Source organism: Malus domestica, chromosome 02, assembly GCF_042453785.1.
Source record: "Malus domestica chromosome 02, GDT2T_hap1".
NCBI classification, from domain to species: Eukaryota; Viridiplantae; Streptophyta; class Magnoliopsida; order Rosales; family Rosaceae; genus Malus; species Malus domestica.
This window is the reverse complement of record NC_091662.1, coordinates 37,034,893-37,046,083: the sequence shown is the minus strand read 5'-3', so window position 1 is coordinate 37,046,083 and position 11,191 is coordinate 37,034,893. Positions and strand designations below refer to the sequence as shown.

General features: G+C 37.1%; 2 protein-coding genes across 6 annotated transcripts; both read right to left on the bottom strand.

Moving 5' to 3' along the window:
- Nucleotides 1-248: 248 nt before the first annotated feature.
- LOC103413335 (SURP and G-patch domain-containing protein 1-like protein) lies at nucleotides 249-5,783 on the bottom strand. Of its 5 annotated transcripts, none has more exons than XM_008351810.4 (9): nucleotides 5,544-5,783; nucleotides 4,026-4,467; nucleotides 2,927-3,053; nucleotides 2,605-2,711; nucleotides 1,778-1,894; nucleotides 1,259-1,393; nucleotides 911-1,093; nucleotides 621-799; nucleotides 249-486 (listed from the first exon to the last, which is right to left on the bottom strand). In XM_008351810.4, exons 2-9 carry the CDS (start codon nucleotides 4,423-4,425, stop codon nucleotides 460-462), a joined length of 1,275 nt encoding a protein of 424 aa, XP_008350032.2. In that variant the 5' UTR covers nucleotides 4,426-4,467; nucleotides 5,544-5,783; the 3' UTR covers nucleotides 249-459. The 5 variants fall into 5 exon arrangements, with proteins under 5 accessions (XP_008350032.2, XP_070666417.1, XP_028952737.2 ...); XM_070810316.1 differs by having other exon boundaries at nucleotides 4,026-4,484; nucleotides 5,544-5,688; XM_029096904.2 differs by having other exon boundaries at nucleotides 4,026-4,450; nucleotides 5,544-5,685.
- Nucleotides 5,784-6,128: 345 nt separating this feature from the next.
- Nucleotides 6,129-9,408, bottom strand: LOC103413325 (uncharacterized). The gene is made up of 7 exons (XM_070810309.1): nucleotides 9,098-9,408; nucleotides 8,763-8,826; nucleotides 7,732-7,979; nucleotides 7,430-7,648; nucleotides 7,265-7,357; nucleotides 7,061-7,162; nucleotides 6,129-6,938 (listed from the first exon to the last, which is right to left on the bottom strand). The coding sequence occupies exons 2-7, from the start codon at nucleotides 8,824-8,826 to the stop codon at nucleotides 6,312-6,314; spliced, it is 1,353 nt and encodes a 450-aa protein (XP_070666410.1). The 5' UTR covers nucleotides 9,098-9,408; the 3' UTR covers nucleotides 6,129-6,311.
- Nucleotides 9,409-11,191: the final 1,783 nt, after the last annotated feature.

Genomic DNA, 11,191 nt, shown 5'->3' with positions numbered 1-11,191 from the left:
AATCTTATTTCCAAAATAAACTTACGCGGATCTTAAATATGAGATCCTTTTTTAGGGGTCGAGTTGTGAATTTTAAGATCGGACATGCGACAAAGAGTAGTAGTTTTCTAGTGAATTTTTCAAATTTAAGGATGATTTTTTTTTTTTATGACTTTAGGGTGTTGGTTGGTCTCAAGGCTGGTCTGGTACAAGGAGCATTGTAATGTTTCATAGGATGTATACGAGAGAAGAGTTCGACACAATAGTGGTTCGCTTAAGCCTTTATGATTTGAAAAATAAAAAATAAGGTTTTTGATTAAATCACAAAACAGACTTAAAGAGATACAAATTTGTTGTGTCCAAAATTACCTATCGAAAATCTCCTTGTACCCCAATCATAAAGGTGTTCAACGTCCAATGCAGTTATGAGTTTACCAACCTCACAAATATGTCTTGGGGACAGAGTTGCAGCCAAATCAGTCAGTAATATGCCTTTCGCGGATTGTTCTGCATCGCATCACAAAATGTTCAGACAGTGTATTCGGCGACGACACAGAAACATGATAAAAACTCTTCACAACCTTCCTTATGTTAAACTTGGAAAGACGCGCAAAAGGAGGAAATGGAAGATTGGGTAATACCAGAGGATTGGGTCTGTATCGGTAACCAAGCATCATCCGCTTCTTATATTGTTCGTATATATCATCTTCAGCAGTCACCTCTCCAGGTTGTTGAGCACCAACCCCCAAATTGTCCTTCTTCACATTACCCGCCATTATTGGATCCGAAATTCCTCTTCTGGAGCTTCCCAGACCCTCGCCTGAAGTTCATTCACATCATCAGGTTTCTCCCTTTGGAAGTACAAATGATTGACCACCAAAAAATCTGGCAGTCAGTACATTCGAATTACGAGAGAGAGAAAGAGTTTTACCTTCCTTCCAACCCATTTTAGACAAGAGTTTATGACCCACATTATCAGCCTGGATTTTGGCCCTATCTGCGGCTTCTTTGGCAGCTTTCTGTGCAGCTGCATCGTTACAAGCAGCCATAAACTTCTCCAGCTCTTCTTGTGGGATGTAATCGCCCATGTGATGACCTTTCTTAAGAGAAGGTGCTGCGAACGAACCGAAAAAATAAACAAAAAAGAATAAATTGTGAGGAAAAACAAATATTTGGACCATCTACGTGCATCTATCCTAACCAAAATAAGAGCTAAAATAGGGAAAGTTCCCTAATAACTAAAGAAAACTTCTGGTTTCCATGAGTAACAAAAATGAACCTTGAAGAGAAGCAGGAGGGGGCATTTCATCTTTCGATTGTTTAGGTTGTCTCTTTCTCTCTTCCTGAGCAGCCTTTTTCACGTAGTACTCCATCATGGCAATAGGATCTGCACCTGTTGGTGCAGTGAGCTCACCTATAATCGAAAATACAAGTAAGTTTCAGACCAAGCAGTAAAACCAATCAACACTAAAACATTTAGTTAAACTAATACCAACGCAAAAATAGAAAAGCTGAGAAATACAGATGTTTGAACATAGGAATTTGTGCAGAAACCATCTAATAATATGATATGGCCACTACAAAGCTTAGCTTACATGAAAACGAAAATCCAGCAGAAACTTTGATTCTAGGACGTAAATCACAAGCGCACTATGCACTCCCATAACAAAGCAATTTTACGTCGTTTGTCATCTCCAGATAACAAAAATTCAATTAAATACACAACTTGAAGCATAGGCATATACAAAGCTGAAGGGGGAAAAGGCTCGAGAGCATCAAAAGATGTTATATCATATACCTGTCCTTCCCTCAGTGTCATCATATAAAGCAGAGGCGGAAGTTTGGTAGTTTGGATGATTCACAGTAGACCTTTGTGAACTACTTGTGGATTTGGAAGCTGACATGCTAGTACCTCCTATACACATATTAACACCACAAAATCTGAGTCTCAAACCAAACTAATGTTTCAGCAGAAGAGCTAATGAGTGATGCATAGCCAAAAATCACATTCCAGGTTTCATATTATGTATCACAAAAATGGATATTGAATCTTGACAATGGGAGAATACTAGGAGTCCTAGGCACACAAGGACCTTGAATACATTAAAACCAATGGATTTGACAGTCTTGTATTTCTCAAAACCAAGTAGTGTTCTATTAAAGCAAAACAAGATTTCAAGAGCAACCAAGTTAAAACTTATGTTTTATTATTAGGGCATGAAAGGCAAAGAACAAAAATTGACGCAAGATTTATGACTTATTACTGGAAAAGTTAATCAGACAACAGTATCACACTATTGAGGCAAGAACTTTTAACACTGCACATAGAAAGTGTGTCAGTACAATTATTTGGGTGAATTTTGATTGATCGACGAAAGTAAAATCCTATTTTTTGGCAACAAGTACACACACACACACACACACTCTCAAATACTCATAGCATATACAGATGGTGCACTCACTCAGATACACACCCACAAATACAGATGCACAAAACCCATTGTAATGCCTCCACTAAGCTTGATGCTTACATTCACTTTGAATAGGCATGGTTTTGGCAAATTTGTCTTTAATTTTTTATTAAAACAGAAGGCAAAAGCACCAAACTGGAAATCTAGTACCCACCATTACGAGATGTTTGTGAATCCCTGGTCTGTTGAAGTGCTTTCTCTTCAATAGCAAGCTGATACTCGTAATATTTGTAATCAGAACAGCTCTCGTCAAATAAAAATCTGCAAACAAAATAAACCCCCATTGCATATAGCATATGCGCTACCATAAGTGGAAGGAGCAAAACCAGAAAACGACAACAAAAACAATACCCCCAAACCTACAACTATAGTGAACCACACCCCACATCACTCTCCGTTGGCATTTCATAAATGCCAACACACAGATTGTACATAACAGAAAAAATAATTAGGTGGAAACTTCATAGGGTACTTACTTGAAAGGAGTATCTCCTGGATTTTTTTGACGTGTAATATGCTCAAATTGTCTTCCATGTTTAGCCACAAAACTTGCTAGTTTGTCAGCAACTATCTTCACTGTTGAATCAGTTGGGAAAGGTGGTGCTGCATATCACTTATAAAACTGATTAATACCAAGAGCATGAACAAGGGAATGCAAATTACTCTTGTAGCAGGGGTGCCACATATTCCAATTCTTTCTTTGAACATCTCTTTCCACCAATGTTGATAGGAACTTAAGGAATTAGCTGCATTAATGAGACAAGAAATATTCAAGAATGTTTTGTCCTTTTCATCCACACCGGTTAAGAGTAGAGAACACAATTACTGAGATGATTTTTTCAATAACAGGGTACTTACTGGAGGGACAATTTCAAATTACTTAAATTGTTTTTACTGGCCACTTCTATCTCTTTCAGTCAAATTTTAATTGATCGTTAAAGAAGAACCAGTAATATACAAACACCTAACAGTCCTACACCTCCCCTTCTCAACTAGCAGACTAAAAAAGTGGTAAATGGCACCACACACCACATATAGAAAATAAAAGTCCACAGGCTCTATCAGGATACTAGAAATCCAGACTCCAACTCGCCTTACAGATGTGTAAAAAAAACATACAACAAAATTTCATATTGGTGAAGAGATATAACTTCAACTTGCACCACTAAAACAACTTACGAGAATGAGGGGCATGATCTTTTTTTAACAAAATAAGAGGAAAACTAAACGAGTCAAGAAAAACATTTAAGGAAAGAGGAAGAGCAGTATAAGACAACTATTTATGATGAGGTGAAAAGGCAGAAAAATAGTTTGAATAATAAAAGTGCAATTAACAAATCAGGAGTTGATGTATGAAGAAATCAATTCTTGTCATACATCATTTTCGGTTGAATAGAAAATATGCAAAAAGTACATAGTTAATCATTTCAAGCATTAAAGTTATTAGCAATAAAATAGAATTGCAGCAAAATAGAAAAGGCTGATCTTCCAATTTTGTTCTTGAAAAAATTAACTGAGAAATACTTTTAATTGCAATCAACAAAGTTAAAGGATATGCATATAAGCAGTAATTACCAACATCCACTTGTCTGTATGATTCCTCTACGGCATCCGGCTGACCCAACTTTTGCCGTTTAGTTGGTACACCAGCTGCAACATTTGCAGCATCTGCTTCATCTTCATCCTCATCCGCACCTAACTTAACAGGTGGTGCGACAATCTTTGACTTCTGTTTCAAGCTGAAAGCAAGTTTGCTACCTGAAGCAGCGGCAACCTTGCGTGCATCATTAGCCTTCAGTTCAGCACTGGTTTTACCGGTGGTGGTAGGAGTCAAGGTCCCTGGAACAACTTTACTTGGTCTAGACTCGTCTGCTGCGGAACCTTTATCTTTATCCTTCTCTTGTTGAAGTTGTCTGAACCTTTCCATGAATGAACCATCATTAACAAAGAGGCTAGGAGTCACTCCTTTGTCCATTGGAAAAGAGCCAAGTTTGCTTAGGCTGTTTACAGGAATTCACTGTTTGACAAGTAAGCCTTCAAAGCATTTAGACATTGAAGTGATTCTTTTATCTGATCTTAGCAATTTTTTTTTTTTTTTAATTTACGGTTAACGTATGTCTTTCAAATTATCACTCAAAAGGATAATAAAACAATGATAATCCCACATTTTTGCAAAATGCTATGTATGGGGATGGTTTCAGAAACAACCACAATGTGCATATCCACACAGCTTATGAGTGGGAACTTCAAAACCAGTGCAGCGGATCCCAAGTGAAACAACCACACTGGATGTACCGATTAGTACCCAGTGCGGGCATTTGGAAAACGAGGCCAACTCCCAGCCATTGTACCCAAACAAACACTGAACACCTTGGACTTCGATGACACCATGGAAAACCAAATTCATACTGTTTTTATTAGATTATTTCAAACCTTAAAGCTTGTGACTTTTGAGGTGATGTTTTCTTAATAACTTAAATAAACATACATCACAAAAGTTAAACAAACTGATATCGATGATACTTGATCTCAAAAAACGTTTAAGTGATTGAATGGATGCATGGTGCACCAAATGAAATGAACTTAAGCTAACAATCTTCATGAGTAGAAGGCACAAAAAAAAATTCCATCTTGCAAACCATTCTAACATAATCCGAGGTTTCGAAACCACAATCCAAATGCAATTAACTTATTCAGAAGCGCCATCCACAACTTCCAGGTTCAGTTTAATTTCACCTATCCACTTTAATTATAGTTTTAAACCTAAAAGAAGAACCACTTATTTCAACAAAGCATCCAAATTAATCATCATAATCCACAAAGTCTCAGTCTTATTATGCGGTTTGTACACATACAAATCTAAACACCCAGATATAATCAAATACAAATCCTAAACCAAATCGAATTAATAAAATTAAAACCATTTTACCACTCCATTAATACAAAAATGTAAACTTCCGAACCCTATTCAACCAAAAGAATCATCCGAACACCAAACACCACCACGAATCAACCCGCGAAAGCCAAAACACCAGAATCCCAAAACGGGAGACGCAACAATATTAATAATGGAGCAACCAACTGGAAACTAACCAGAACGAAATCGATTCACTCAGATCGTTGATCCTCCTCCGATTGGTCGATTGGAGATATGTTTTACCTAATTAGGGACTGGAATCGGGGATGCTCTCTCTCTCTAGAGGACAACGAAAAGCGAAGACCGCCTGGATTTTGCAATTGTAGGGTCGGTTTCGTGAATATATAGGCTTCATTTACGATTTACTACATAAACTCTCTTCTTTTTTTCCAACCAAAAGAAAAGAAATAATCCTTTTTTATTTTTGTCGAATTTATTTCTTTTTGTTTGATTTATTGAAAATTTATTACCAAAAATGTATTTTGCTATCCGAAAAATATTTTGAGTTTTCAGTTCTATTCTCGATGCATAGCACGGTGTGAAAGTTTTTTGAATCTTTGACAAAAATAAATATTTTGAGTTTATTACCAAAAATGAATTCGACCGATGATAACTAATCTAACATCTAATTTAGTAAAATCTATTATTTGACAAAAATAAAAAATATGTTTTCGTTGGTGGAATATTCCTTTTAACAGGACATGTTAGAATTTTAGGTTATTGGGGAGAATTGCTTAACTTGAAAATGAAAAAACGTGGAGTAGAGTTGAAAACTCCAGACATATTTTAAGAATTTAAGAGTTTAATAATGTTGCAGATGAAAATTTTACTAGATCAAAGTCATTCCGTGTACCGGACACACTCAGAAAATCTCTACTTCCTACTTCTTCATTCTCATCTTTCGACGAGCTCTCCTTCTTCCTCCTCCCTGCGCTCCCTCCTCCCTACTTCTTTCTTCTCATCTTTTTGCGACTGCTCTCCTTCCTTCTCCCTCCCTCTCTCTCTGAATGCTGTGATGCCTGAGGGCTGTGCGGGTAAGTCTGTGGCTGCTGCATACCCTGCCTAAACATCATCATCATCATCTGCTGCTGGTTCATCTGCTGCTGCGCTGCCTGTATTTGCTGAAGATAACGACTGCTCTCCCCCCTTCTCCCTCCCTCTCTCTCCGAATGCTGTGGTGCCGGGGGGCATGGCAGGTAAGTCTGTGGCTGCTGCATACCTTGCATAAACATCATCATCATCATCTGCTGCTGCTGGTTCATCTGCTGCTGCGTCGCCTGTATTTGTTGAAGCTGGGTCTTTAACTCATCTAACTCTGTAGTACGAGCCTCTTCATTCCTCCTCAATTTAAGGTTCTCAGCCTGCACAATGGCTTCTCGACTACTCGATGATCTCTTTGATGAACCAGTAGCAGCATACGGCACCATCACAGGTGTCACCCCATGTCCATAACCTCGAACTCTATTCCTATTCTCAGGACCCATCTCCTCGACATAGACTTGAGTTCGAAGTTCAGGAGTGTCTTCTCCTCCATCCTCAACCTTAGATTGAACGACACTCTCCATAGATGCCTTACCATATAACATTTAAAAATAAAAATGAAAGATTAGTAGTCATAAGACAAAGATAAATAAATTGAAAGATTATCAGTCATAAGATAAATGAAAACACAAATATTTATAAAATCAAATACCCCTTTTTGTTGAGCCGTTTCATCAACCCATGTACTATCTTTCCGTGAATGGGTCATGCGAAAGAAAGCAATAGGATCTGGTTCTTCTCCATGCTCCTTCCTCTTAAATTATAAGTCAATGAAAACAAAACAAATAATTTTCAATCATAATACATAATATTAAACAAATTGTAAATTAATAAGTTACTAATGAACTACACACACATATTCTTCCCGAACTCTGACAAATGTCTTTGATCCTGTTGTGTGGTTCATAGTTTTGGTTTGACGATTGATCCTATTTTTTTCAGCCTTCTCCTGAAAAGTAAGAAAAGAAAATATCAAACGAATGTAAATCAATATTGAAGATTATATCGTAAATTTTTTTACCATCGTTTTTGGATTATCCCAATATCGCACCATCTCCACCCACTGGCCGGGATCCACATTAGGAGGACACTGTAAGCGATCCTCCCCTTGTCTGCGACTGTAGAAGATTTTCTTCAAATAATTTCTATATTCTTTATGTGCATGCTCGGCAATAGAAAGCGTCATAAGGCGGATGAGGGGCATTTTAACCAGATCTTCATCACGAAAAGCAATAGTGTCCTACATTAAAAAAAAAAGCTAGTTAATTATGTTTATATGTATTTTGCTAATGATGTTATTTAAATGTACAACAAAATACATACACGTATTGTATTCCAGAAAACTTCCTTGACATCTTCATCAATCAATCGCCAATCAGTCTTCAAAGGAAGATTTTTGGGATCCTTGACCTCAGACGCAATCAACTTAGAAAAGTTGACACTATTGGCACTAATGCATTTCCCAGTCGGACCAAATTCACAATATTCTTTTTCTCTCCCATCTTTGCTGGCCCATTTTATTTTGCCAGGCCCACGAGTTTTGCGTTGAGTTCTCAATTGAAGCATCATTCCTTATTAATAAAAACAAATATTTGTAATGCGTAAATAAACAAAAGTGTACATAACGAGAAATATATATATTTAAAAGAAAGACAATTGGTGAAAAGTTACGGTTATCTACTTTTTTTGAAGGCTAGAAAGACTCTTAGGTACCGTTTGGTACGCAGACGGGACGGAACGGGATGAGACGGAACAGGACGGAACATATGATATAAATATTGAAAAAGATAAGGAGAAATTTTGTCATAAAATGTTATAAATTTGTATTCCACGGATGTGGAACGGATCGTTCCAGAGGGAAGAGATGGAACGAAAAATCAGCCAAATTTCGTCCCATGGGACAACCCATTCCACATTTTTTAGGCACACCAAACGTGGGACGGAACGGCTCATCCCGTTCCGTCCCGTCCCACGTACCAAACGGTACCTTAGAGATGCCACAAGTCTTGCTTCACACTAGCAGCGGGTTTTGAACCCGAAACCTCAAGTTTTTAGTTTTACAGAAGTCTTGTAATCCGTCCTTTAGCATTGAACCACAAGCTCGAAGTTGAACAAGAAATATATATGAAGTCTATTGATTCTGTGATCCTCATAAAGTAATATGGTTGGATGGTGAGTGAATAACCAAGTATAATTCTCCTCATTTGAATGGAAAGTAGACTAATCAATATACTTCATATATATTTGTTTCGCCAACGAAGCATTTTGTGGTGTTTTACTAGCAAATAAAAATAATCTACAAATACTCTAAAACTCACCAGATAAAAATCATCTACAAATTCTCTAAAACTCACCACTTTCGGAATGCTCAGATTGCTCCTCGAATTGTTCATCCACAGCTTCATCATTAGTACTCATCTAAAATAAATGGGATAAAAAAAAAACACTGATTTTCATTACACAGTTTAATTTCCTTAAAAAGAACACAATAGTACATATAACTATTCGAAAGATAAATGAGATTAATCCTCCAATCCCTAATTTAGGTAGAATCTGAAAGCCCTAATTTTGTACCAATTCAATAACAACGATCGAAAACCCTAATTTTGTACCAAATCAATAACAAAATTTAGGTAGAATCTGAAAGCCCTAATTTTGTACCAATTAGCAGCAAAATACAGCAGAATACCTTGTAAGGAGATGAAGAGCAGCGGCGGCGAGGCTGGAAAAGAGATGCCCGAGGGTTCCAAGGGAAGGAGCAGCGGCGCAGTTCCAAGGGAAGCGAAGGTGAAGGTGAAGGAGAAGGAGATGCCCGAAGGTTTTGAAATAGGGTCAAATTTCATGTCGGATAAATCCTCATATCCGACACACTAGAATATAAAATACCTAAAAAATCCTTTGTAAAAAGTCACTATCCAACATGAATGCGCTCTTCAAAGTTAAGGGACATATGGGCGGGAATTTTGCCGCTTCACATTGGTGTCAGATTAAAAGTGAGCTAATGTCGGTTCTATCCGACATTTGCTGTTTATGTTGAGGAGGATCCTCTTTGTGAGGATTGTACGAATTCTTAAATCGTGTCCGTTTATCGTACATCTTGCAATCAGAAATTATTTTAAATTAAATATGATTAGTACCTGACGAAAACTGGCCACATGATGTACGATGAACAGACGCGATTTAAGGATCCTCGGAGGATCCACCAGGTAAGAATCCGGATCCTCTTTGTGATGATCTTGGGGATTCTCAAATCGTGTCCGTTCATCGTACATCGTATATCGTGCGATCAGAAATTATTTTAAATATTTTTATTTAAAATTAAACACAAACAGTACTTGACAAAAACTAACCGCACAATGTACAATGAACAGACACGATTCACGGATCCCCATAATCCTCACAAATGATCCAGAGAGGATCCTGTTGGTATGTCTAATCTAACCGACATTATTGCTTTATTATTTGACACTAGGTAAATTACCTGCTAGAAAGGAATCCGGGTCCTCGCCGGATCCTCCTTGTGGGGATTCCGGAAATCCATGAATCATATTCGTTCATCGTATATCGTGCGGTCAGACATCATTTTAAATATTTTTATTTGAAATTAAATATAAACAGTACCTGAAGAAAAAAAATGTACGATGAACAGACACGATTTACGGATCCCCAGGATCCTCACCAAAAGGATCTGAAGAGGATCCTGTTGGGTTGGAAGAGTCTTATCCAACATCATATTGTATAAAAGTTAAAACCATCACCACTCTCCGAGCTAATTTTGTAGTAATGGTAATTAACTTCCCTTTCTCCTTCACCTTCAAAATTATCTATTCCAATCAAATTATGTGTACCAAAAAGTTTTGTATGCTTTAACTTTTAGACTATTTATCTTTTTGCGTATGTGCTAAAAGCTTGACTTCTACTTAATCGGCCCTTGATAAGGAGAAATTTTTACGTGTATTTGAAAGACTTATCATGTATTATACAGTTACAAGTTTTATAATATGAGTGTACGATATATATAGTGACTCAAATCTAAGGTATTGGTTTCATTGGTAAATTAAGAGAATAAGTCTTGCTTAATTAAGTGAACCTGCACTAATGGTTTTCAATCCTTTAACTGGGAAAGAATAAAATGGGAAGGAAAAGAAGAGCAAATAAATAATGAATGCCGAAATAAATGAACCTCCATACAGCACTCCCTGTCCGGCTTGCCGACCAATGCCACATATGCATGACTGATTAAACATGCAGAGCAGCAGTGGGGACAAACTTCCAACGACCAAAACATGTTCTATCCCCATCTTATAATGCTAAAAAAGTTTCAGAGTCGGGCCAGTTTGTACTACAGTTTAGTAGAAATTTTAAATTCAAGTCTCGTAAATGATGAGTTTAATACTGATTTATTTTCCATCTACATAGTATAAATAATATCATTGTATACAAACACAATAGGGTAAGACACGAATAGGGACTCCATGAACTGGAAAATCTATTTGTTGGAGAGTTGCCCTTTGTAATTAGCTTAGTTACCTGTTTGGGTCTTTGTAATCAGGATGTAATTAGGATAGATATTATTTGGTCTTTCTTTCCTTGTAAATCAATCTTGTACAATATATATTTCCCTCCTTGATAAGAATAATAACATCAGAAAATTAAACCCCAAAATAAGCCATAATCAGTATGGTATCAAAGCAGAGATCCTAGGATTTATGCTCTACCCGTTCCCTCAAGCAAACTCAGCCCTCCCATGGAGAACCTACCACCACCCTATAGTGGAAACAAT

What these genes read in the sequence shown, in the direction of transcription:
- LOC103413325 (XM_070810309.1), bottom strand. Translation starts at nt 8,826, where the DNA reads ATGAGTACTAATGATGAAGCTGTGGATGAACAATTCGAGGAGCAATCT. An exon ending in TTTTCTGGAATACAATACGT is followed by an intron (nt 7,649 to 7,731) that starts GTATGTATTTTG and finishes TTTTTAATGTAG; the next exon opens with GACACTATTGCTTTTCGTGA. An exon ending in AAACGGCTCAACAAAAAGGG is followed by an intron (nt 6,939 to 7,060) that starts GTATTTGATTTT and finishes TTATATGGTAAG; the next exon opens with GCATCTATGGAGAGTGTCGT.
- LOC103413335 (XM_008351810.4), bottom strand. Translation starts at nt 4,425, where the DNA reads ATGGACAAAGGAGTGACTCCTAGCCTCTTTGTTAATGATGGTTCATTC. An exon ending in CCAGGAGATACTCCTTTCAA is followed by an intron (nt 2,712 to 2,926) that starts GTAAGTACCCTA and finishes TTTTGTTTGCAG; the next exon opens with ATTTTTATTTGACGAGAGCT. An exon ending in CCCTCCTGCTTCTCTTCAAG is followed by an intron (nt 1,094 to 1,258) that starts GTTCATTTTTGT and finishes GTTCGTTCGCAG; the next exon opens with CACCTTCTCTTAAGAAAGGT.